This window comes from Miscanthus floridulus, chromosome 8 (assembly GCF_019320115.1).
Source record: "Miscanthus floridulus cultivar M001 chromosome 8, ASM1932011v1, whole genome shotgun sequence".
NCBI lineage: Eukaryota > Viridiplantae > Streptophyta > Magnoliopsida > Poales > Poaceae > Miscanthus > Miscanthus floridulus.
This window is the reverse complement of record NC_089587.1, coordinates 61,439,478-61,465,942: the sequence shown is the minus strand read 5'-3', so window position 1 is coordinate 61,465,942 and position 26,465 is coordinate 61,439,478. Positions and strand designations below refer to the sequence as shown.

At 45.4% G+C, this 26,465-nt stretch overlaps 3 protein-coding genes across 3 annotated transcripts; 1 reads left to right on the top strand and 2 right to left on the bottom strand.

The window, feature by feature from the left end:
* Nucleotides 1-4,098: 4,098 nt before the first annotated feature.
* LOC136472265 (uncharacterized) lies at nt 4,099-8,489 on the bottom strand. Its single transcript, XM_066469993.1, has 7 exons — nt 8,208-8,489; nt 7,805-7,975; nt 7,026-7,190; nt 6,788-6,952; nt 6,304-6,438; nt 4,766-4,863; nt 4,099-4,468 (listed from the first exon to the last, which is right to left on the bottom strand). The coding sequence occupies exons 1-7, from the start codon at nt 8,412-8,414 to the stop codon at nt 4,276-4,278; spliced, it is 1,134 nt and encodes a 377-aa protein (XP_066326090.1). The 5' UTR covers nt 8,415-8,489; the 3' UTR covers nt 4,099-4,275.
* A 7,092-nt stretch (nt 8,490-15,581) lies between these two features.
* On the top strand, nt 15,582-19,498 carry LOC136472264 (leucine-rich repeat receptor-like protein kinase TDR). Its single transcript, XM_066469992.1, has one exon. It carries the CDS (start codon nt 15,822-15,824, stop codon nt 19,350-19,352), a length of 3,531 nt encoding a protein of 1,176 aa, XP_066326089.1. The 5' UTR covers nt 15,582-15,821; the 3' UTR covers nt 19,353-19,498.
* Nucleotides 19,499-22,454: 2,956 nt separating this feature from the next.
* On the bottom strand, nt 22,455-24,584 carry LOC136476500 (L-type lectin-domain containing receptor kinase SIT2-like). Its single transcript, XM_066474370.1, has 2 exons — nt 23,387-24,584; nt 22,455-23,314 (listed from the first exon to the last, which is right to left on the bottom strand). The coding sequence occupies exons 1-2, from the start codon at nt 24,568-24,570 to the stop codon at nt 22,540-22,542; spliced, it is 1,959 nt and encodes a 652-aa protein (XP_066330467.1). The 5' UTR covers nt 24,571-24,584; the 3' UTR covers nt 22,455-22,539.
* Nucleotides 24,585-26,465: the final 1,881 nt, after the last annotated feature.

Sequence of the window (26,465 nt, the reverse complement as noted above, 5' to 3'; positions counted from 1 at the left end):
TTGACAACATATATGCGCCAGTTGCATGAATATTACATGGCTCAAGCAACAGAGACGGAGGACTTTGGTTTTGAGGTTATTATCCGTTCACCACATGTTTTTCATTATCCTGAAGAAGAGAAGTTCAATGTCGAGTGGGAGTGCTTGTTCCAGCTATACCAGAAACGCTCTCTTGATTCACAAATATTGACGTTGTGGACTATGTAAGTACCCTACACGCATGATATTATAATTAACTACTCTCTTGAGACACAAATTATTAACTTTTGACCAATTTCCATGATTTTATGTAGGTGTATAGCAAAATTTTGCATACTAAAAAGCAAATGGGATAACATAGGCTTCTTGGACCCCTTACGAGTCAATGAGAAGACATGTTTAGGCCTCCATGGATGTGACGTGGAAGACTTGAAAGAGAGATTGATTGCTGTTTTCGATGAATTCAAGATGAAGAACAAAACCCACATACTTCTAGCCTACAACTATGAGTATGTGTTCTCGCTTTTAATTTTATACTTCTTTTTTCATTAAGATTATTTGATAATTAGGATTCTGTGATTGCAGCAACCATTTCGTCTTCATTTGTGTCAATCTTGCTAAAAATCTGATCGAGGTGTGGGACTCGAAGAAAAAACCATTTCATCATCTAGATGCACTAGTGGCAGTGTTGGCAGTGTTGAATTAGTAAGCGATCCTAATAACATATTATTTTCTAGTCACACATACCGCTTTCTAATGTTTCTCCTTTTAATGTTGCATAGTGTCCGAAGAAGACATATCGGTGGGACGCAGGTCCCATTCAAGGTTGTCGAAATGGAGGGGAAGTACCTAAAACAGCCGGCGAGAAACAATGAATGCGGGTTTTATGTAATGTGGGCAATGCTTCGCTACATTGGCGGGAAATCGGAAGAAGCTGATAAGTTGGTGTGTATAATCCCCATTTCATTTATGTCTATTAATAATTCACCAAAATGATTTACTGATTCCTCTTTGGATATCATCTTTTTTGAACGACAGCGTAAGAAATATAACCACGAAAGGCTGTTAGACATGGAGATCGTCGCACTGCAATCAGAGCTGGCAAAATTCATCTTAGCCGAGGTATTAGAAAAGGATGGAGTATTTTTCATCACACAATCTGTGAAGTTCAAGGACCAGTATGGCCCAGAGCGGCTCGCTAGATTATTGTAAGAAGTCCGAGAAGCATGCTTCATCTTATCGAATAATTTCTTTTTTATTTTGAGGGATCGAGTTCTTGATAAGAACATTTGAATTGTAACCGTAACATTTGTAATGTTTAATATTGATGGACCTGTCGTCTACATAGCGTATATAAAGCGAAATCCGATTCCACAAAAAACATAAATTAAAATAAATTATAAAACAATAAAACGCGAACAGGCCATCACTGCCGGTTAGCAACAAACCGACAGTGTTCTCGTAACCTTCACTGTCGGTTAGAAACAAACTGACAGTGTTGGCCAAGATGGCACTGTCGGCTTGAGCCACAAACCGGCAGCGTTAGCTTATCCCATCACTGCCGGTTCTTGTCACAAACCGGCAGTGCTCGTTATGACAACACTACCGGTTAAAACACAAACCGACAGTGTTTGGTGGAACTAAACTCTGTCGGTTCTTGTCACAAAACGGCAGTGCTCATTATGACAACACCACCGGTTAAAACACAAACTGATAGTGTTTGGTAAAACTGAACTCTGCCGGGTGGTCTAATGAACCGGCAGTGTTGGTGGACTGGAACTCTGCGGGTTCTGTAAAGAACCGACAGTGAAGTTGAAGAACACTACCAGTTTTGTAGGAACCGATAGTGATAGCTGACCCTCATTACTGCCGGTATGGTTGTGCCGGTTCAAAATCCGACAGTGATGATGTGTTTTGAACCGAGCACAATCCTTGGACCCATTGTCATAGATAAAAGATACATAATAATTAATTGTTTAGACGCTCCTAAGAAATAATACCATGATACTATGTATTGGGTGAGTCGTATCGTAGGTTTCATAATAACATTTGAAACAGTGAAACATAATGCACTGAGAATAGCCTTATAAGCTTGGAATAGTGGATTCCAACCTTCAATTTTTCAAGATCTGTATCCAATAATACATCCGAATTCCAATAGCAAACCGGATCCTAGTGAGACCAAATAGTATCATTTCCACACTTCTAAATTGTAAGTCATTCTATCTTTTCGATTTTTGCTACGCAACTGGATATACATTATGTATGTATAAATATGTCGTAAAAGTTATATATCTAAAAAAAAGCTAGAACGACTTATAAATTGAAGCACAGGGAGTATATGTATATAGGAATATAAAAACCAATATCTTTTTTTCTCTTTTCTTTCTTTTTCTTTCTTGGAGTTCACTTATGGTGGTTTCTTCTTTGCCTTGTAGCGAGGCGGGGTCAGGGTGTCTCCCGTCCACGAATAAGGTACCCCAATAACGTGGCAAGTACTCATTGGAGTAGTTATGAAGAATGAAGAACGTCAACGAGTCTGTGTCGACACTGCGGGGTCCAGTCCCAACTTGCCCATAGGCGTTGCATTTGGGCTCCTTTATCTCTCGGCTGTCATTGTTGTTTGATTAGTATACAACTCTACAGGTACCACCATGCCCAACTTGCCTATAGGTGTTGGGCTCGATCAATTATCCCTCGGCTATCATTGTTGTTTCTTCATTGATACAGCTGGCGTGTCCGCTGTCGTTGTTGTTTGAAGTTGTAAGAACGAGAATGAGAGAAAGAAATAATTGAACTATCTTGCTTCCACTGATCAGGTTTTATACTCCCTCTGCCCTTGAAAAAATAGATTTCTATGATAAAATTTATCTTTGAATAAATCAACTTTCAGGCCCTCATCGTCCATTGGGTCTATTTATTTCCTCAGTCTCCGGTGGTCACGCACCTAGCTATTTATTCGTCATGAACGTCACTGCGAATTATTGATGTAGTTGGTGCAGTAACATTTAATATATTATTAGAAACACCAAACGGCATATGGGTAGCTTCTCGGCAAGTGGTGAGTACAGTTAAAGTTAATTAGAAGCTTAATGAGAGGCAACAAAGTCATTTCTCCTGTTTTCTAGCCTGTCCTAAACTTACTAGAAATCTATTCTTTTAAGGACAGAGGGAACCGTCGCCTAGGGGATGGCCGACACACGTCCAGGGGATGTCAGTGTTTTACATGAGAGAATAGTAAGCATACGATTACATAGACGGCTACTGCTAATCTTAGTCACTAATCCATGGGTTGAATTCGGAGGGTGAATCCATGGGGATAAGATCACTGACCGGTCGACTTGTTTCTCAACACTCCGCCTTGATTCAGTCCAGTCTTGAAATCAATCAATAGCTTCAATGCTCTAAAAACCTTATAGGAAAATATGAGATAATAATATTGTTGATATGTCATTAAACTTCTCTAAAACTCATAGAGAGAACACAACAACAACAACAACAACAACAACAACAACAACAAAGCCTTTAAGTCCCAAACAAGTTGGGGTAGGCTAGAGTTGAAACCCAATAGAAGCAATCAAGGTTCAGGCACATGAATAGCTGTCTTCCAAGCACTCCTATCTAAGGCTAAGTCTTTGGGTATATTCCATCCTTTCAAGTCTCCTTTTATTGCCTCTACCCAAGTCAACTTCGGTCTTCCTCTGCCTCTCTTCACGTTACTATCCTGACTTAGGATTCCACTACGCACCGGTGCATCTGGAGGTCTCCGTTGCACATGTCCAAACCATCTCAACCGGTGTTGGACAAGCTTTTCTTCAATTGGCGCTACCCCTAATCTCTCACGTATATCATCGTTCCGAACTCGATCCCTTCTTGTATGACCGCAAATCCAACGCAACATACGCATTTCCGCGACACTTAGCTGTTGAATATGTCGTCTTTTCGTAGGCCAACATTCTGCACCATACAACATAGCAGGTCTAATCGCCGTCCTATAAAACTTGCCTTTTAGCTTCTGTGGTAGAGAAATCAAGAGAAATAATATAACATATTCTAGATTTATTGATCCGTTAATCACAACCAACAGGTCCAAGATATCGCTTGCAGATAATATAACTCTGCTACTCCATGACATTTGCTTGAAAATTATCATCATATTCCTCTGTTTCAAATGCCTGTATTAATGTTATCATAACTTTGCATAAACTCGTCAGTCCGGAGCACTCTTAAGTCCATGTACCTAATAATACACAAAAGGTTTTACAATACATTAGCACGCCTGAATTATAACCAAGCTTACAAACCTAAGACCTCTTCCATGGTTACAAATCGGCCCTGCTCGATTGATAATTGCCCAGCCACACCGATGGCAACAGATAGTAGGCCGTCACTTAAGTTGACAGATGGTCCAGATGCACCTTGAGCCTTTATAGCAGACAAGAAATTGAGGTGTTCCAAGTAGCTGGATCCATGATGAAGACCTTGATACCTATGATACAAACACTTCGTTAAGATACAAGCAAAACTTGCAGTATGCAAAACTATGCATTCTGCATCTTAACTTTAATCCTAAGGCAAAATTAAATATCAATTTCTTATTTTTTGGTTCAGTGTGCCTTGATTATCTGGTCATATAGAATCAGACTACGCTTGTGCAAGAAGCACCGAATATGCAAGCGCTGTAAACAAAGGTGGTACAGGGGCAAGGCCAACAACAAAATTATTACTTTTGAGGCTGTCATTTGAAAACTAAATGCTAATAAGGGACAGCAAAAATAGAGCATACTTGATCCGCTCATCTTCCGCCATTATTGTTACAACTCCATCTCTGCCTTCTGTTCTCTTTCCAAACCTGACAATGCTCTCTGGAACAAAAGTTTCACCCTGTTTCAAAGAAAATGTATCACATACACTAGAACTGAATATTAAACAGAGACATGATAGCAGAGATTCAAAATCCAGGAAACCAGATTCAACTAAGAAATAAAAGCCATTTCTTTCATCTGAGAAAACACTCAAGATGAGAGGAACCTGAGCTGCCTGTGGTCGACTATGAACAGTAGCACAATAGGGACTCACAGTTCAGACTTAGTAGAAAAATAATCTCTCCCTCTCCCTCAAAGCCAGAAAATCTAACTGATGAAGAATATTATAAACCACTATATGCCTTAGGCCTCTTTTAGAGATAATATTGCTGCAAATTCTCAAGGCCTCCCATAAGAATCCAGTCCAGATGCTTCCCTTGCCTAATTGATTCGATCATATATCTAGCTCATCAGAACCGCCAGTTTGATCTTCATACTGAACTTTTTTTTTTCATTCGGCAAAGTGCATGCTCATGCCTTTTATCACCAAGCTTTTCGTGAACTGACTCACTCATCAATGGTTCACCATCCAAGGTCAGTCTATGAAATATGGCAGGTAGCATTCATGATATCTCAGCTAGACTCTAGAGGCTACCTTATTGCCCAAAAATGAGCCAAGACGAGGAAATATTTTGGTGGATTTTCCTAGATCTCCAGGTAATACAAGGTGGTGACCATTCCAGTATTACTGATAATATAGTACAGAAAAGCACAGCCATTTGTTGGATTTGTGAGTTCATGTTTGTATGGTTAGTTTGAGCCTACACAATTTACGGTTCTGTTATGTGTTAGACATATCCGAAATACGTCACAGGTTAGTTTAAGCTGCTGTACTTTTTAATTTTACATAGGTATGTGCCAGAAGCTAATTCAAGAGCCCAGTGTAGTTTTACCCACTTGAATCACATTATGTATCTCAAGATTTACCTACAACAACAATTATATAAAAGTATAAATGCTATTAGAAAATGTAATACTAGTAAAAGGATAACGCTAGGCCATGGTTCTTCAGGCACAACGGCGTGCTGATTTCCACGGACCCCTATCTAAGGACAAATATTATGGATATACATATTCAATTCTTTCATATGTCCAAAGCATTCCCAACTAATGTTAGACAAGCTTTCCTTCAATTGGTGTAACAAATATATTCATTAATTAACACTACTTTCAAAGAAAGAAACATTTCATTGAAGGGAACATGTACTTCTACAATTGGTGATATTTTTTCCCTCAAGTTTCAGGCCTTTCTTCTAAGGATAACACACTTGTACGCTGTAACTACACACTACTAGTAAGACAGTAATCAGACAAGAATTTTTGGGGGTAACAAACTGTAAACTGAGCCAATTAAGTATAACTAAGTTACCTAGAATCACATCTGCAAAAGGTTACAGATTAGAATGTCACCACATGGAAAATAAAAAATTGTAAGAGAAACATATAGCTGTATTTGTACCTTCCCAATGTCACCAACCACACAAATTTCTTGCTCGTTTCTACTTCCTTCAGCAAACATGCAGAGATCAAGCATGCCACGAGAGCCATTATCAAACTCTACTATCACATATGCATTATCAATAATATCTGGTACCTGCATTAGGAGATAATCAACTTTTAGCCACTACTAGGAATGTTTAAAGGCTGCCTTCAGCCGGAATGTCTTTGGCTGCCTTCAGCAGTTCAGCTTGTGGTTTATTTACTGTTATGGATTAGGAGTTCCAACTGTAACATTGCACAAATGCGCTAGAGCAGTGAGTCTAAATATAAGCACTCAGGCTTTCACCGTTACATTGATCGCAAGTCTTTCAGTAGGAAGAGAAAGACGAAACAGAACATGTTTATTGAAAATGGCATGGCTGCATGGGCATGAGCACAGAGCTATGCATGCACAGAATATGCATCCAATGAAATGTTTTAATCAAGCAGTGAGACAACCAGACCTTTCCATCATACACTTCATCCTTATGGTTAACATCAATGGCCCCAGAAGCCATCACACGAACTGGATTTGCAGCTGCAAACAGTCTCATCAAATCAAAGAAGTGGCAGCACTTCTCTACTAGAGTTCCCCCACTGTTACAATTGAATCTATTCCAGTTGTTCACCTGCACGTTGTAGCACTTACAAACAATAAGAAGTGAGCTTGTATGTATTACAAGTAAACACAGCTACCAGTACCTTAACAAGGAAAGGAAAACGGTGTTCGCGTATTGCCACCATTCTGACTTGTCCTAGTGTGCCTCTCTTAACGATGTCTATCAGCTTAGCAACTGGTGGCATATACCTGTATTCTAATCCAACTTGCACAAGTATGTCTGGTCTCTGTTTAGCTGCTTCAATGACCTGTATGGAAACATAAAAGTCAACAGAGATTCGAAGAATGTGAATTTCAAAATGAAACAGAGGACAGGTCACGATATCTAGTTGGTAATATGGGTACTTTTTTCCGAAAAGATACCGGCAAGAGCTGGGCATATTTTCAAACAGAAAAACACCCATGTAAAGCTCAATGTCTGTGGCATAGTAACATAGATACTAATACACAAAAACTGAATGTCTGTGGCATGTAGAGTGAAGCTGAAACAATGCAAACAGTTTTCTTCAACACTATTTTTTTTAACACAATAGCAACATAGATACTAATACACAAAAACAGAATGTCCGTGGCATGCAGAGTGAAGCTAAAACTCAATGAAAACAGTTGTCTTCAACAACATGAATCCCATGTTCCCTGGTCAGGAGAACAATGATACTGATTTATGATTTTGGCGGGGTAGAATCATATTGTGCTATTAGAGAGTATGGTTTGGTGATCTGTCCATGAGGATGAAGGTAGACAACAGTGAGGTGATATCAACAAAAGAAACAGAGTAGAATGCGCTAGCTAGCAGTAGCAGGCTAGCAGGTCATGACGAAAATCACATTACCAAACAGATCAAAGTACCGGACTAACTAACCTTCTTGCAATCCTGCACAGTGGTGCACAAGGGCTTCTCGACAAGGATGTGGTGCGGTTCGCGGTGGCCGATGATGTCCATGAGTATCTCGTAGTGGGTCATGTTTGGGGACGATACGATGATGACGTCACAGAGCCCGCTGTCCAGCAGCTCGCGGTGACCTGAAAAGGTCTTGAAACCTTTTGGATGTTACTAAGATTCACTGATTCAGTAATTACTAATTAGTACCCGACTAACAAAGCACATAATTCTGCTTTGCACTTGCACATTCTAATCATAATTGATTCATATTCTATTCAAAATCTCTTTTTTTTATGTGCATACTATTTTATAAGAGGAAACATTTGAGATGTCGGAATCTAGCTGTAGGCTGTATAGCTGATAAATTTGAGGGTATACGTACCTGGGGAGCCGGGAGGCTGAGCTCGGCGGCAAGCTCCAGGCCGAGGCGGAGCGACTCCTGGTGTGGGTCGGCGAGGCCGGTGACCCGGACCCGGATGGACTGCACCCGCTCGACCTCGGCGGCGAGGTGGGCGAGGTTGTGGAGGTGCTCCCGCCCCATCATCCCCACCCCGACTATCCCGTACCTCACCTCCGCCGCCGCCGCCATGTCCCTCGTCGCGCCGGCAGATAGCCGCCGTCTCCTGAAGCGATGATTGGAAGACAGGTGGTTGCTGCGTCGCCAAACAAACCGAATCAATCTCGGTTTCTATTTCCACGACAAAAAAAAAATGAAATGGGCTTAGACGTATGCAACCCGTTGGATCAGCTATGGTAGGCGCGCGCGCCCCGTCTGTGTGAAGTGGGCTTGTTGGGCTGGAAATTCAGGGTGGGCGGCCTTTTATCTTTAAATGGGCTGAAGTTACTAATTTTGGCCTTAGGGACTTCTGATGTTGAGGGTACATCTTTCATCTTTGAATCCAATCCAATGGTGACCGAGCTTTTTTGGGTAAGTCATAAGTGTGTGCTGATCACATAGTTTAAATGTGGCTAATGTCGTTCACCGAAACTATGCATGTGGCTAATGGGTGAAGGGAATAATAAGCTTAGCTGTTAAGAATCTATTTTCATTGATGTTATGGTATGTTTTTCACGATGTGTACAAAAAGCAAGAAACAAGTTTATTTTTGGCCATCGAACTATTATTCGAGTATGGTTTTGGCCATCAAACTCCAAAATCAGATAGCTTTAGCCATGTAACTATTTAAACCTCATAACTTTAACCCTTAGTTGGTTTCAAAGGTGGATTTACCTGTAATATATTTTTTTTCTAAAAAAATAAAAATATGGTTAATGTTCATTGTTCGTTTGTATAGAAGCATAAGAATACAGAGGACAGTAGTTGAGAGATGGAAGACAACTCTATTATTTGTGGATGATTTTAGTACATGAACATCTATATATGATGATGTCCCTTTGAACTCTCCATACATTTTCTTTTATAGAAGGAAGAAGTAAAACATGGCTACTTCAATTTTACTGTTTCATTTGTACACTTCTCTTCTTATTAAATTGGCCACCATTCAAAGTCATTGTTTCACATTAAGGTCATATTTGACATTGCTTTTTAACTTTGATTTCACAATAGTTAAATCTGTACAAATTCAAAGCCAATTAAATAGCTCCTTCAAAAGCAAGTGAAAAGCAACCACAAGCTATCGATAAGCAGGGGGCACAAGCCCCTTAACACCCACCCACCCCCCAACCCAACACACGGCCAGCTCCTCTAACTCAGGAAGGACTACGTCCTCGGACGTACTTGCGCCCGATCGATGTCCTCATTTCCGATCGAGTGGTAGGAAGCACACAACCCAAGAGGAGCTTGTGGGTTCGGCGACCCCGTAAGCCTATCGCGGCGAGTAAGACCGCTTTATATTGATGACTGGTATTTGGTAGATAAATAAAAGTGTTTCTGGAAGCTGTAATTTCATTCCACTAATAGCAATTGGCCTTCCCGCCCGAAGGAAGATAGAGAATGTTTGGAAAAGAAAACAAAGAGCCCGTTCGTTCCGGTCATCACCGGCAGCCAAGGAGCTAGCCGGCCGGGGTACAATGCAAAATTTGAAAGAAGCTTCTCTTTGGGTCGCGCGGGGCGCCTAAACTTCCGAGCTAGCAAACTAAAGCGGCGGGCGGCATCGATTGCCTGGCACCACCGCTGGTCCGCTGCCGGGGCTGCCGCCGGCCGGCACACACCCGTCCGGGGTCCGGCCCAATCCCGCGCGTGTCTCATGCAGCAACCATCGATCCGACGCCTGCACGCGTCCATCCTGCATGCTGCCCTACCTCCCTCAGGCCTCCTCAGTGCCTCCCCTGCTTCTCCTTTAACCCATCCAACCCACGCCGGCCTCCATGCTCGATCGCGTCCAAAGGCGGCCACACTCCCATCATTCTGTTCCATTTTCCATGCTGAAAAGTTGCAGCTAGCACATACCACTAGTATCATTCAGTCCTGCAGTTGCAGTTAGGCTCTGAAACACATGTAGATTAGATGTACACAACACACACAGATGCAAGGAGGATCACGCATGATGATGAACAGTTCATCAGCAGCAGTACGTAGTGAGTGAAACACACGCACGCACACAGCTCCCTCCTGTAATTGCCGCCATCAGTGGCATCGATGATGATGATGATGATGATGCCATCCGTCGCTTGCAGCGTGGCTCAGCCTCATCAGCTTCAGCTGTTAATTATGCGCACATCTTAGTCTGCATTACATCATGCTTACTCGGTGATGATGACCGACCCATCGATCTTTCGATGCAGAATAAAAGACAAATCCTGCTACGCTTTGCCCGCATTGGAATTTGGAAATGATGAGGACTACTGCGTACTCCTATGTAGGAGTAGGAGTAGATATATAATGAAGAGCATTTTGGACCGCCTTTTCGATTTGTTTAGTCTTGACGCTCACGGGAACGAACGATCCAAGCCAAGAGATCGGGAAAGGCTGGTGCATGAGCTGCTAATCATCACCTTGTCTTAGGACCTACCTATTCAGGTAGGCCTCCCTTATTATTTAATTTCAGCGATCTATCTAATCCCTTTTTTCAGAGATAACTACCTAGTACTTTCTCTACAAAGCAGCTACCAAATGATACAGGTATATACTAATATAATACTCATATACAATGCCCTAATGCAGTGCAGCAGAAAGGCAAAAGAGTGGAAACAAAGATCAACGGGAATATAAGAAAAAATGGGCCTACAGTACCTAGTAGTACATCCAAAGAAAGGGTAAAGAAAGAGGTAGTAGTGGGCAGGTGTGTGTGTGTGTGTGTGGGTGGGGGCAATCACAGTCTGATGAACAAACCTTGTGCACCATGCATGCATGCGCTTGCTTTCGAGCTCTTTTCCTTTGGAACAATAATCTGCGTGGCCCACACTGTCACTGGGCCACCAGTGTCTGAAATCCATGTGGATACCTGCCTAATAAAATTTCTTGTTTTCCTGCATCATCTGCATGCACGCTATATATATGTAATGTAATCTAGTATGACGTTTATTCTTATACTCGATCCACCAATCACACATTAGTAGACAAGGCTTGCCGTACGTCGTACGAGCAATCATGCATTGTCATCCTCACACACACACAAAAAAAAAATTACAAACTGGATTAGCATATCATCTATCTTGATTGTAAGCACCAACCGTACGTACAATGTATGTTTAAGCTCAATCATCGCACAAGTAACGGTAATACACATTCGACCCAAAACTTCCGGGCATAATATCTTCACTCCATTCTATGTTTTACTACCCTACTTTACTACTGCTAACTCACAGTTGAAAAAGTGGTCAGGTCAACTCTGCTTTCATGCTTCTTCCTTCAGTGCTAGCTCTGACTGGTTCGGCTTTGTCTCCCTGCCGCATCCATTTTGCCGCGCATGCACCATGCAGACAGCTCGCATCAAAATAAAGCACAAAACAACACTTCGTCATGCTTAACTAGTTTACTCGGTTTTCCAGGAAACAAAGATGAGTGTTTTTACGATGAATAGATCTCTGCTTGTTGGTTTTTTCTTGGATTCATCTAGTAGAGGTGCCCCCACAATAAGCTGAGGCCTGCCTGAAGGCATGATTTGCCTTGATTTCTACACCCAGACTCCATCGAGAGCTCAGGACAGTTGACACAGTTTGTACTTTTTGTACCTACACTCGAGTGCTTCATCAGCTGCCTGATACTACTATCGGTTAATGTGAGTAACCTTTACTTAAACCCCATGGTATATATATGGCCTAGCCTGTGCCAGCTCTCACCACTACTGCAATAATGATAGATGCTACATTTCAATCAACCAAAGAAAAAAAATGTTGGTTGTGCTTCAAATTTTGAGGAGGCTTAATTAGCATCAAGGTAACAAGTACGTTGGCATCGGAGAAGGGCTTCTAGTTTCTTAACGATCAGTTTTCAGGGGCGGTCGTGGCCCTAGAATAATTACAACAGCCTCTGGAAAGAAATAGGATGCCTCTAAAAATCGTTTCTGAAATAGTGACAATAATGCTCTGTTTGAACTAAAAAATGCAGTTATGCGTCAAGTTCTGAGCAAGCAGCCGCTTGCTTCATAATTAAGGATCTGCTATCTATCTTACCTCCACGGACAAATAAACTCTGGTTCAAGAAATTAAGTGTGTTTATTCTTTACCACAGAAACGAAGCTTCTCAGTTCATTATATTGTTCCAAATACCGACAAATATTGCGAGTGATAAATAACTGGATAGTTAATTAGATTATTATAAATATCAGCAGACAATACATACATAGTATTAATTAAACAGAGTAGTATATATTTGTTTAATTTTGATCATTCTTCATCGAACATGATTCATGCATGACTGACGTACATACACCACCACTCAATCTCAATGTCATCAAACAAACAAGCTTTTTTTGCTCCAATATGACAATAGAAAATGGACTTGCACACCAGCTTGATTACATGGATTAAATTATCCAATTGTATATCCCCCAATCATTAAATGATTAACTAAAGCAACGAACGGATGATAATGCTTATTTGGATCAAAAGTTGCAACCAACATCCATTTTCCTACTGCACTTTAACTAACTTGCCAAATTAATCGGGTTTAAAAGCCGGTGAACTTTGGTACCTGCATGCCTTGTGTATTGGTTTCAGGAGGGTCGCCTAGCTTGTTCGCCATGCATGAAACTATGAAAAGCTTTTGCTCTTCTTCGATCTGCAGAGCTGACTTGTTTGCACGGTTTGTGTCGTTTTTGCTCTGCCGCCGCGCATTCATTTTGCCGCGCGCCACTTAAGACACAAGACAGTGCGCATCAAATAGGCTCAAATGGAAGTTCTGGCAATGATTTGTCTTTATTTACTTGGTTCAAGCAAAAGAAGGTTTTTTTTTTGGCGAGGAAAAAAAGAAGGTAAAATGGATCGATGAAATGATAAATATCTCTGCTGAGTTGCAAGACATGATTTGCCTTGGTTGCTTCACCCAGGCCAGAACGCTTGGAGAGAGAGGCAGGGGCACATGGCAGTTTGGTACACTCGAGTGCTTCATATCTGGCGCTGCTGCCTGCTGGTGAGATGAGTAACTTTTACTTAAACCTAGATATGATCATTTTTATATTGTAGTAGTATGACATCATGCATGCAGGTCATAGATAGGTTGAACCTGATAGTGAATATTAGGAGTAGAGGCCACTATTAATATTCCACGAGTGAGGGATCATATAGTATGATTTTTTTTTCTTTTCCAACGAAGAATCTCGGCCCGAGACGATGTCCATTTTTATTGATAATAAAGAAAGAAGTTATACAACACGTAAGAGCAAAGCCAAACACAAGGATCATGCAGAGTCTATTTGCAGAGAACAAGTAGCCGATCGAGCTAGAACTCAAACTTTAAGCTAGGACAGCAAACAACAAAGTGTCCAGGATTCAGACTTCAGAGAGAGCGCCGGGCAGGGAAGCAACAGGAAGAGCTTTGACACGCACTCGCTCGCTTTCGCACAGGTTGCCGGCCCCAGTAGCCACTGGGATGATGCATGGGAATCTGCACGAGGGCCGGGGCCGTCCATGGAGCAATTGAGCATGAGCAGACACGCTCACTCAGCCTGTCAGCCAGTAGGTGGATGCCACTGCCCACTGGCCATCACAGCCGCCTCCATTGCATGCATCGAAGTTACAAAAAGAACACGGCAGTAGGCGCGTACGTCTGGCTGGAGGAGGAAGAAGGATATCAACGCCTTGGCACTGGCAGCAGCAGCTAGCCTCATCGAGTGCACTCCTTAGTCCTTCCCCCTGCCTCGCTCGCTCCAAAGCATGCAATCCGAGCGGCCGGCGCGGCACCACCCCCTCTCTCTCACTGACACCGTGGGCCCGTGCACATACATACATCAGCCACACCGTCCGTTCACCAGCCAGCCAGCGACCCTTTAGTTTGTCCGTTAGCTGTAGCTCTTTTGAGAAAGGGAGAAAAGGGAGAAAAGGTTGCAAACCCCTAGCGAGGTATAGAGCTAGATCATCGTCTGGAATATATGGAAGGAAAGTGAAAGAGACAATGCCGGGCAAAAGAGATTTCTATGTCGCCTTGTTGTCGCGTACAGCAAAAACAATAACACATGCATGCACTGTTCAACATGGTGCCACAAAAGTCCACAAAAGGCTAAAGGCCCTGAATCCCTCAACCCTCATCCTTAGTCTCTTGTCTCTTGCGGCTTCGTATGGCAAATAGTCGGTGGGAGACCACGTGGGTATACATACAATCTTCTTACTACTATTTTTGGCGCTCTTTAGCTCGAATTTAGATACTCATTTCTTTTAACTCCTTCCACCCCAAAACAAAATGTCATTTTCACTTTTAGAGGAGCCAGTCAGTTTTAATTTTGACTAAATATATAAAAAATACTTATATTTATAATGTGTAATAAGTATTATTAGATGAATATTGAAATATGTTTTCGCAATAACCTATTTAGAGATATAAATGTTGATATTCTTTTCTTATAAATTTATTCAAACTCAAAACGATTGACTTACTTCAAACTACAATGACATTCTTTTTGCTATGGAAGGGAGTATTTAAAACGGTGAAGTCCATGTTCCAACCTCTAACTTACAAGACAATCTAGTTTTTAACCCTTGACCACTAAAGCGGGCTACCGAAGCCCTCCGACAATTAAAACTGAACAAATTTGGTCCTCTAGATGATTTCAAGAGAGGTTTTTTATTTTTTTTAAAATAATTAAAATCTATCTTAATATCGAAAATATCATAGCTACTTTAATTTGACATCAGATAAATATGCAACCAGTACTATTTTTTTTTCTAAAGATGCTATCTATTTAGATTTATTTGGAACTTGTTTATTTTCTCATATTGTTTTGTTACTCGTATTCAGACATTAATACCATTATTAACAAATAAGATTTAAATAATTCCAAACATAGTATCAATAGATAGATAACATTTTTTTAAAAAGTTTGGTATTAGTTTTCACATTTTCCTGATTTAAAATAAATTACTTACGATTTTTTAGAGATTAAACCAATTGTTATTATTTTTAGAAAATATAAAATCATCTATGAGAAACCAGCTAGAGGACCAAACTTGTCTAGTTCTAATAGTTGAAAGGTGTTTAGTACTCAAATAAGTTGAAGGTTGAAATATTCTTTACTGTTTTCCCCTATTTAAAAATACCGCTCAAGTTACCTATAGTAGATTAATATAATGCTGAAAGTCTTTACTTTACTGTGTTTCATATTTTTTTTTTCTAGAAGGGGCTAGGACGTCTAACTGCTAACCCACATACACCTTGCTGAAAATGCAGCTGAGAAGACGAGGCTGAGCTCAAATTGCAGCAGCAAATGAAACCACGCAGGCCCAAGAAATGAACAAAAGTGTAAGAGGGAAAATGCTTGTGTCGGAAAATGTCAGGTGGGATTTAATTTTCCTCTTTGAAAGAAGTTCAGAAACCTAGCAAACTAGCAGAATGAGGAAGACAAAACGGAGTAGCTCGTAGCTCTGATGAGAGGCAATAGGCATGTGCATGCACGGCACAGCCAAAAAGCCTAGCCGCCATTGCCGCCGCCTGCACTGCAATGGTGAGAGGAGAAAAGCTTTTGAAGCCATCCAGTCCGTTCAGCAAAGTCTCGCCACTCGCCCACTCTTGCAGTGCCCGGCCCGACCACCACCATCATCACCTCCTCCTCCACTCCACTCCATCGCACCTCACCACCCTCCCTCTCCTGGCGCTGCCCCTGCGCGCGCGCTCTCCACTCCACAGTTCACTCCTCATGTCGTCCACCACCACCACCACCACCTCCACCTCCTCCTCCTCCATCATGACCTTCGCCAGTGCGCCACCACCTTTCTCCTCACCATTTTACCACCCCCGCCCTCCTCCCATTCATGCCACCATCGCCGCGCCTCCGCCAGCATGGCCGCCACCACGGGCACCTCCTCCTCCTCGCCGCCGCCGCTCCCGCTCCACGGCGGCCTCCTACTCCTGCTCCCTCTCCTAGCCATCACCTCCGCCGCGTCCTCAGCTCCGCTGACCCTCCTCGCGTTGCTCTCCCTCAAGTCCTCCCTACACGACCCGTCCGGCGCGCTCCGCCCCTGGACGTACGCGTCCGCGGCGTCGTCGGGCGCGACGCGGTCACTGGCCCCGCCGTGGTGCGCGTGGCCGGGCGTGTCCTGCGACCCGGCCACGGGGGACATCGCGGGGCTCGACCTCTCCCGCCGCAACCTCTCCGGCACATTCTCCGCCACCGCTGCCAGGCTGCTGGCGCCCACGCTGACGTCGCTCAACCTCAGCGGGAACGCGTTCGCGGGGGAGTTCCCGGCCGCGGCGGTATTCCAGCTCCGGCGGCTGGAGTCGCTCGACGTCAGCCACAACTTCTTCAACGGCACGTTCCCCGACGGCGTCGCGGCGCTCGGCGGCGCGCTCGCCGTGCTCGATGCCTACAGCAACTGCTTCGTCGGCCCGCTGCCACGCGGCCTCGGCAAGCTGCGTCGGCTCCAGCTGCTCAACCTCGGCGGCAGCTTCTTCAACGGGAGCGTCCCGGCCGAGATCGGGCAGCTCCGCTCGCTGCGGTTCCTGAACCTCGCCGGGAACGCGCTGACCAGGCGGCTCCCTTCGGAGCTCGGCGCCCTCGCGTCGCTGGAGCAGCTGGAGATCGGATACAATGCCTACGACGGCGGCGTTCCCGTGGAGCTCGGCAACCTGACGCGGCTCCAGTACCTCGACATCGCCGTCGCTAACCTGTCCGGCCCGCTGCCGCCGGAGCTCGGCGAGCTCGCGCAGCTCGAGAAGCTGTTCCTGTTCAAGAACCGGCTCGCCGGTGCCATACCGCCGCGGTGGTCCCGCCTCCGCGCGCTGCAGGCTCTCGACCTGTCGGACAACCTGCTCGCCGGCGCCATCCCGTCGGGGCTCGGGGATCTCGCCAACCTCACGATGCTGAACCTCATGAGCAACTTCCTCTCCGGCACGATCCCGGCGGCGATCGGCGCGCTGCCGAGCCTCGAGGTGCTGCAGCTCTGGAACAACTCGCTCACCGGACGGCTGCCGGAGTCACTGGGCGCGAGCGGGCGGCTCGTCCGCGTCGACGTGTCGACCAACTCCCTGTCCGGCCCGATTCCTCCCAGGATGTGCACCGGCAACCGTCTCGCCCGCCTCATCCTCTTCGACAACCGCTTCGACTCAGCCATCCCGGCCAGCCTCGCCACCTGCTCGTCGCTCTGGCGCGTCCGGCTGGAATCCAACCGCCTGTCCGGCGAGATCCCGGTCGGGTTCGGCGCGATCCGCAATCTGACATACCTGGACCTGAGCTCCAACTCGCTCACCGGCGGCATTCCTTCCGATCTCGTGGCTTCTCCGAGCCTCGAGTACATGAACATCTCCGGCAACCCCGTCGGCGGCGCGCTCCCGAACGTGTCGTGGCAGGCGCCGAACCTGCAAGTGTTCGCGGCAAGCAAGTGCGCCCTGGGCGGCGAGGTCCCAGCGTTCGGCGCCGCGGGGTGTTCGAACCTGTACCGGCTGGAGCTGGCAGGGAATGACCTCACCGGTGCAATCCCCAGTGACATCAGCACGTGCAAGCGGCTGGTGAGCTTGAGGCTGCAGCACAACCAGCTCACCGGCGAGATCCCGGCAGAGCTCGCCGCCTTGCCGTCCATCACCGAGATCGACCTGTCCTGGAACGAGCTCACCGGCGTCGTCCCGCCGGGCTTCACTAACTGCACCACGCTGGAGACCTTCGACGTGTCCTTCAACCATTTGATGACCGCTGGCTCGCCGTCATCGGCGGCGTCACTAGGAGCCGGCGCGGTGACCTCCGCTCGGCGCACCGCGGCAATGTGGATTTCCGCTGTGGTGGTGGCCTTCGCGGGGATGGCGGTGCTCGCCGTCACCGCACGCTGGCTGCAGTGGCGCGAGGACGGCACCGGCGCGCCGGGCGGCGGTAGCGCGGGCGGCGCACGTGCACGCCCCAACGTCGTCGTCGGGCCGTGGCGGATGACCGCGTTCCAGAGGCTGGACTTCACCGCCGACGACGTGGCGCGGTGCGTCGAGGGGAGCGACGGCATCATCGGCGCCGGGTCGTCCGGGACGGTGTACCGCGCGAAGATGCCGAACGGCGAGGTGATCGCGGTGAAGAAGCTGTGGCGCCAGCCGTCAGCGCACAAGGAGGGAGGAGGAGGAGCTCCGGCGGCGGAGCCACCACCGAAGCGGCGGAAGGAGCCATCAGCTGACGCGGACGGCAACGGCAACGGAAACAGGAGCATGCTCGCCGAGGTGGAGGTGCTGGGCCACCTCCGGCACCGCAACATCGTCCGGCTGCTGGGGTGGTGCACCGACGGCGAGGCCACGCTGCTCCTCTACGAGTACATGCCGAACGGCAGCCTGGACGACCTCCTGCACGGCGCTGCCGGCGCCGGCGCCGCGGGCAAGGCGGGGCTGGGCTGGGACGCGCGGCACCGGATCGCGGTGGGCGTGGCGCAGGGCGTGAGCTACCTGCACCACGACTGCGTGCCGGCTGTGGCGCACCGCGACCTCAAGCCCAGCAACATCCTGCTCGACGCCGACATGGAGGCGCGCGTGGCCGACTTCGGCGTCGCCAAGGCGCTCCACGGCGCCGCGCCAATGTCCGTCGTCGCCGGCTCCTACGGCTACATCGCACCAGAGTACACGTACACTCTGCAAGTAGACGAGAAGAGCGACGTGTACAGCTTCGGCGTGGTGCTTCTGGAGATCCTGACCGGCCGGAGGTCCGTGGAGGCGGAGTACGGCGAGGGGAGCAACATCGTGGACTGGGTGAGGCGCAAGGTCGCCGGCGCCGGCGCCGCCCGCGACGTGATGGACGCGGCGGTGTGGGCGGCTGACCAGCAGCAGACCGGCGGCGGTGCGGCGGCGCGGGACGAGATGGCGCTGGCGCTGCGGGTGGCGCTGCTCTGCACCAGCCGGTGCCCGCAGGAGCGGCCGCCGATGAGGGACGTCGTGTCCATGCTGCAGGAGGCCAAGCGCGGGCGGAAGCTCCTGCCCAAGAAGCAGCAAGCGCAACCAACAAAGATTAATTAGCAACGACCACGTGTTACGTACGTGTAGGTGTATTTGTATTACTAGCTACTTACTAAACTATGTGCTTTGTCATGTAGTCGTGTCATGTATAATGTCTTCTTAGATCACTGTATGAGTAAAGATTCGCGACTTTCGAATGATGTCATATTTCAAAGCCAAGACCAAATCGAAAATATTTCGAGTTTCTTAAACTAGCTATAATCAATCAATGCTCTAGCTCAGCATAGGTGTTTGTCGTTACATGGCTATTAAATTTTCATGGATAAATTGAATATAACTAATAAAAATAAATAATTATCTTTGGACCGGTCTATTTGAAACTCGAGTGATCTCCTCTAATCCCTCAAGCAATTTGAGGAGAGAAAATTACACAAGTACAAAATCCAAGTAATGCAACGGACCAAATCACTCAAAGAAAAGCTGAAAACAGAATCTGAGTAAAACAAAGCTTATAGTGACATAAATTCTCCCTCCCCCTTCCCTCCCCGTCCACTACGGCCAAATATAGGTAAGTAAACTAAAAAAATAAAATCAAACAATAACAAAAATAAAAACCAAATAAAAAGCATAGAGACACAGATGCATGATGCAACAAAACACTGTTGGACTTAGAGCCAACCATTTGGGCTGCGGCTGTTGTCAGACACAAAAAACACTGGCTACAATGTTTTTCAGCAGCTGATGCATGATGTAAAAAAGGAATTTTCTGATGGATCTTCATAAAAATGGCAAGCTATTTTGCAGCATTCTAACTATTAGTATAAGCAATGAATTTCTATGGAGATCAACAGCAAAGAAACATATGAAAAGAAAAGTTAAACGAAGCAAATAACGTATTTCAAAAACAAATGCATGATGCAAAACAAATGAATTTTCTTACAAAAATCCCTAGTCTTCATTTGGTTTGCTACCAAAATTTTTCAATTTCTCGTCTTTGACTTACTAAATCTATGGCAAATAGTTTTATCCAACTTTTAACACCTTTTGTTTGATAAGAAATCTTTGACATGACAAACTTTAGTAGCCAACCAAGCAATCCTTGATTGCCCTTCTGGTGGTGTTCGGAAAGGGGTTAGAATGGGGACAGGGAAATATAGAGCCTGATCGGCTGGGAGCGGCTGGCTGGGCTGGCTGGCCAGCCCTCTCACATAAATACTGTTCACACGAACCAGCCAGCAGTATTTCTCTCTCACATAAACGAACCAGCAACGATACGAACCAGCCAACCGTAGCTGGGTAAGAAAGAGGAGGTATGGGATAGGGATGTGATGTTTTATACCCGTATCTAGGGATGAAAACGGTACGGATATTTTTCGACCGTATTCGAAACCGAATCCGTTTAGAGGGGTTGAGATCTGTCCGTATCCAAGTCCGGATATTCAACATCTGATACCGTATCCGTATCCGAATACTCAAATCGCATATTTATGATCTCGATATCCAATCGTATCCTATCCGACATTGACACTATCCGTATTCGAATCCGAATCCGGACAGAAATATAAAAACAAATATAATATCGGTGATATCCATCCGTATCCGATCCGTTTTCATCCCTACCCCGTACCCATGTTTGGGTTGTTCATGGTTCGGGTTAGGGAAATACTGTAGGGCAGAAATAAATAAAATAAATAAATAATAAAAAAAAGAGGGACAAAATGCCGACATCTCCTCGCTCGTGGCCCCAATCATCTCGTCGCCCCTTCCACCGGTGGAGTGGACCGGTCTGGCGGACCTCGCCATCGACTCCGGCCTTGTGCCTGGCGGATCGAGCGGCTGCTGTGGAGCGGCGACCCCGCCGCTGCTGCGGCAGTACAGACTATGAGGCCGACTCCACCGGTGGGGGCGGTTGCTGCTCCGGCAGCGCGCGCGGCGAGGGCGGGCTGGGTCTCCAGCAGAACCGGCGGGGATGGCGACTGGGGCTCCCGCAGCGCCGGCGGCGAGCGCTGCTCGGCCTCCTGCGCTAAGGGCGGTTGGGGCTCCCGCTTCTCCGGCGGCGAGGCGCTGTGGCTGGGCCTCCTGCGCCCCCAACTTCCCTCCTTCTGCCACGCTGCGTGCTTGCAGTTGCAGCTCCCAATTGCCCCACGGGCCGCCGGCTCCTATTCTCCGCTTCCATGGATTTCGACGTCTCCTGCGACAAGGACCGTGATTCGCGTGGCGGCCCTGTCATCGTGCGATTCCTCCTCGCGGCCATGCCTAGCTGTCTGCGGCGGCACATGAGCGCCGATAGGCTTCCTCAGCTCCGGTGGATGTACTCCCTGCAGCACGATTTGAAGAGCAATTTTCCGTAAATTCTAACAAAACTGACATACAAAAAATACATTTTCCCTTGTAATTTTTTTAAACAATCTGTTACATTTCGTTCTGGGTGTCAGATCCGTGCGAGTCTCCGGAAACTTTTGTTAGGTGAAGAAATCTCCTTATCCTTTTTTTTATGCTGTTTTAGTTCTTCAGTTATGTTAGTGTCTTAGGCCTTCTGCAGTGTGTAGGCGATGCTCAAAAAATAATGGGCCCCACAACAAAGAATAGGCGTCGGTGCTTCCTATGTTGCAGTGTGGTGCAGTTTGTGGCATTACTTATAGGGCCCACTAGATATAGTAAAAAAATCAATAAAGAAAGGTAAAGGACATCGGATTGGTGGTTGGCAGGAAAGAGGCATGCAGAGTTTTCACTTGTTGAGCAGCACCGGCACAGAAGCATCGACACAAGAAATCTTTCTTTAATGTTTGGGCATCGGCGCAACTACATGCTCCGCTCCGGGTTTTTCTGGCATCACTCGGTTTTGGACATCGCCAGCCATAGTGGTAGGAGTGATGCTCCAAATTTCTCTCACCTGTCTGGGCATCACTCTCGGCTCACACTGCGGAAGGCCTTAGCATCACTAATTCAGTATTGTGTTAGGTATTAAAAAGGTTGCTTGTGGACAATTCCTTGTAATGAAAACAAGGAAGAACAATGTTCCCTTATTTTACAGAAAAAGTACTGTCAACGCCTAAAGAATTCGTAAGGTAAACAGACATAAAGCCATCTGATACATACAACTTGTACGTGATTGTGAACACCTAAATTAAGAAGATAGACAGTAAGACTGATCATAGTCATATGAGTATTTCTATGACACAATAAATGAGCCACATACTAAACAGATTAAGTAACCAACTACATAAAAAAACACACACCATAGATGTCATCTTCCTCCAGAGGCGCCAGATATTGTGCAGAAGCTTGACGATATTTGAGGATATGACATGACAGCTGAGTTCAGTCCACTGTTTTTCATCAAGGCAACCATGCTGGAGCTCAGTTCGGTCGGCCTCAGCTCAGGTAGTGGCATATCGCCATCGAGGTATTGCATAACTTCTCGCATCCTAGGCCTGGAACTTGGAAGCGGATGTGAGCACAAGAGTCCTAGCTTCAAGACGAGATGTGCCTCATCGATGTTGTACTCATCCTGAAGCCTAGAATCCAGTGTGTTCGTAAGCAAACCATTGTTCCAGTGCTCGAGAACCCAGTCGACCAAGAAAAAATCATTTCCCTCTGCATTTCTCTTGACAGGTCTTTCTCCACATGCAACCTCAAGAAGGAATATGCCAAAGGCAAAAACATCTGTATAAGGGGATGCCTTCCCTGTGCGCAGTAGCTCGGGGGTTAGGTACCCCTTTGTGCCAACCATATGTGTTGTTTGTGGGTCAGTGCCATGATCATATAACCTTGCAAGGCCAAAGTCACCAAGGCGGCCATTCATCTCACCATCTAGGAGTACATTGCTTGCCTTGATGTCTCTATGGATCACTATCTTCTCCCACTTCTCATGGAGATACAGCAAGCCGGTAGCGATGCCTTTGATGACTCGAAACCTCTGATCCCAATTCAAAATACCCTTGTGCTCTTCATAGTGTAGATATTTATCGAGGCTACCATTGGGCATGTAATTGTAAACCAAAAACAGTTCACCTTTTCTCCTGCAATAGCCAAGTAGCTGCACAAGGTTGCGATGGCGGAGTCGACCGATGCTAACAACCTCAGTGACAAACTCCTTCATTCCCTGTCTTGACTCATGAGACATCCTCTTCACAGCAACCTCTACATTAGACAATGGAAGCACTCCTTTATATACTTTACCAAAACCTCCTTCTCCGAGCAGGTGTTTATTCTTAAAGCCCCCTGTAGCATGGAACGAATCCTTGTATGAAAACCGGTGTGGTCCAAACTCACTCTCCCAATCTTCACGCACCTCAGCGTACTTCAGCCGCCTTCGCACAATGAGAACAACGACAGCGCCTATGGAGAGGATCAATGTAGCAGTGGCTATCGGTAGGACAATTGCTAAGACCTTGGACTGGGCCTTTGGACCAAGAGAAGGCAACTTGGGAAGCTTGGAGACATCAAGGGGTGGAGCTGGTTTATTCAGGCCAAAGCTCCAGCCCATCACATACTGACGGGTGTTGATAGGAGTGGCTACGGATGAGAATCCAATGTACGAAGTTGAGTTGGAGAGTACAGTTGAGAGATCACAGGTTGCAGAGAGCAGTGGCCTTGATGGTTTGCCCATGTTGATTGGAGCCAAGGTCACATTGATCTCTGTAGTACCCTCGTCATAGTCTACCCACAGTTGTGTTCCCTGGTTTCCATTGAGCATCAGATTCCTGAAGGTACCACCGTCATCTTCATAGAAGCCGGCTGTGCTGGAATTGAAGGAGATCACATTGTTGATATTGATGCCGACATGGTTGTCATTGATGTCTTGGAGCTCAGCATTTTTGTAGGTGTCGAGCTCGACCATGAAGATGTGTTTGCTTGGGTTGCCGTTGCTTTTTTCATTGAGGAGGCCAAAGTACTTGGCTGCCCGCGCATCGGAGAAATTCTTGGTAGGGGCGATGAAGAAGGCCATGCCATCAGCGCTCAAGTCTCGGTATGTGATGAAGATACTGAAAACAACATTGACCGAGAAGGATTGAACTTTACCATCAGGTGATTTTCGGAAGTGCAAAGGGTTGGGGTAGAATGCGTGGCCATTGAGAATTGCAGTGCCATTGGTCAGATCAAGGAGGCCACTGTTTGTGATGGTGGCACAGCCATCAAGGTTTAAGCTGGATTGGGTGAAGCCAGAGAAGAGAAATTGATCATCGCAGGAGGCCAGGGTTGTGAGAAGAAAGAGCAGGTATTGAAGGAAGGATGTATGCTTCATTGCCATTGGAAGTATGTTGTGTGGCTGCATATCAACAAGAATAGCAAGCAGTAAGCGTTTGGTGGGCAACCAATGTTATCTAGTTTCAGATTGCACTCAGTGGTGCAGTTTATACTAGATTTAACTTGCAGCTTGGTACACAGTCTATTCTCTGGATTTTCAACATCTGTCATCGTCTAATTTAATAGCTGATGTAGACACATATTTTCAGGTTTATTTGCTACCACATCTTCGAACTGATTTTACGGAACAGCCTAGCAAATGTATTTTTTTATTCCAGAACAAGTTAACAATGTATGGCGTGTGTAGAAAGACAATGTCATCTAAAGACAGTTCAGCCCAAACTTCATATCATCAGGTCTATTTTCTGTCGTCATGAATGGGAGACGCACACATTGGTGCATGAGTGCGTTGTACAAGTTGCACTTTCACGCTTATACATGCATAGACTATGAACCCAAATCAAAATCCGAAACAGAGCTTTCATTGTTTGCAAAAGAAGGCTAAAAATTTCCAGGCTAGCATTGTTAACATATATTTCTGCTTTCATCTAGAACTTGTGAACACTGTTCGATCTTATAACCAAAAAAAAAAAAAAGTCCATTGAGACAGTGACTATTGAAGATAGCTGTTCCTTAGCAACAAGGGCAGAGGATTCCGATCAACTTTCTGCAGTCCTTTCAAGTCAAATGGACTGGAAAACTTACAAAATTGCATTTAAAGATGGACAAAAACTGAAAACGAAGATTCTTCAACATTTAGGGACAAGTCACTTGCAGTGATTACCTAGGATATATGATGGAGAGGGAACATGTCAACTCATATTTCAGGCTTCGGACAACCAAGGCCAGACGAAGCTGCAATCATACTCAGAATTTTGTTTGGTAGAGACATGATCTAATCCTATTTGCAAATGATGTCTTGTATATGTCCGATGTGATCTAAAAATTCTAAATACTAAGCTTAACCAAGAGACAGAACCTAGCCTCGTCTAACTAAACTAATAAGGCAGTATAGAGTTGCAAACAGGGATATGCATCCCTATATATGAACCTTTGAAGTCTTGTTTCTTTTGTCATGTATAAAATGAAATAAATCTAGATGCAAACAAATGCATTTTGAAGATGGACAATAACTGAAAAGGAAGCTAGATGCAACGTGTGACAATTTGATGCAATTTGTTGTAGACAATATATTGTCAGATGTGTGTTGTGGAGATTACCTAGTTCCAAAGAAACATGGCATTTGATAATTCAGACTAAACTACTTCAGAATGCCTGGTCCAAATCCTACTTCTCGAATATATCTTGTACGAATCCAGCTGTGGACTTCTGAGTACGCTATGAAGTTGTGTGATTGTGTCACGTGAAACGACCTGACGTTGTCCTTGGAAGTTGGAACCCATCTATGCTGCGGCTTGAATCCGGCATCAAATAATAGTTTTTAATTTGAACCCTCAGTTATAATAAATAGTAGCTAAGTGGTATTATTCCAGGACTAGCATATGTCGAACATAAGTACTATCATAGTACGCATGGCCATGAATTTCAACAGCTCTGGTTGAAACGTAGTCTCAGAAAGTAATATCTCAGTTGACAAAAAGAAGAAAAAACGAGACATTCAACGTCTCGTGCTCTAGACTTGGATTATGTTGCCACTGAGGTCATGTCAACCTCAGCTCATCTATGTAGCGGTCTGAATCCGGCCTTAAATAATAATCCCTCTATTATAAATTATAAGATATTTTGATTTTTTGTAGATACGTAGGTTTTACTATACACTTAGATATACACCGTGTCTAAATATAATATAAAAACTTTGATTTTTGTAGATACGTAGGTTTTACGATGCACTTAGAATACACCATGTCTAAATACAATATAAAAAACAATAAATCTAGAAAAAAACAAAACATCTTATAATTT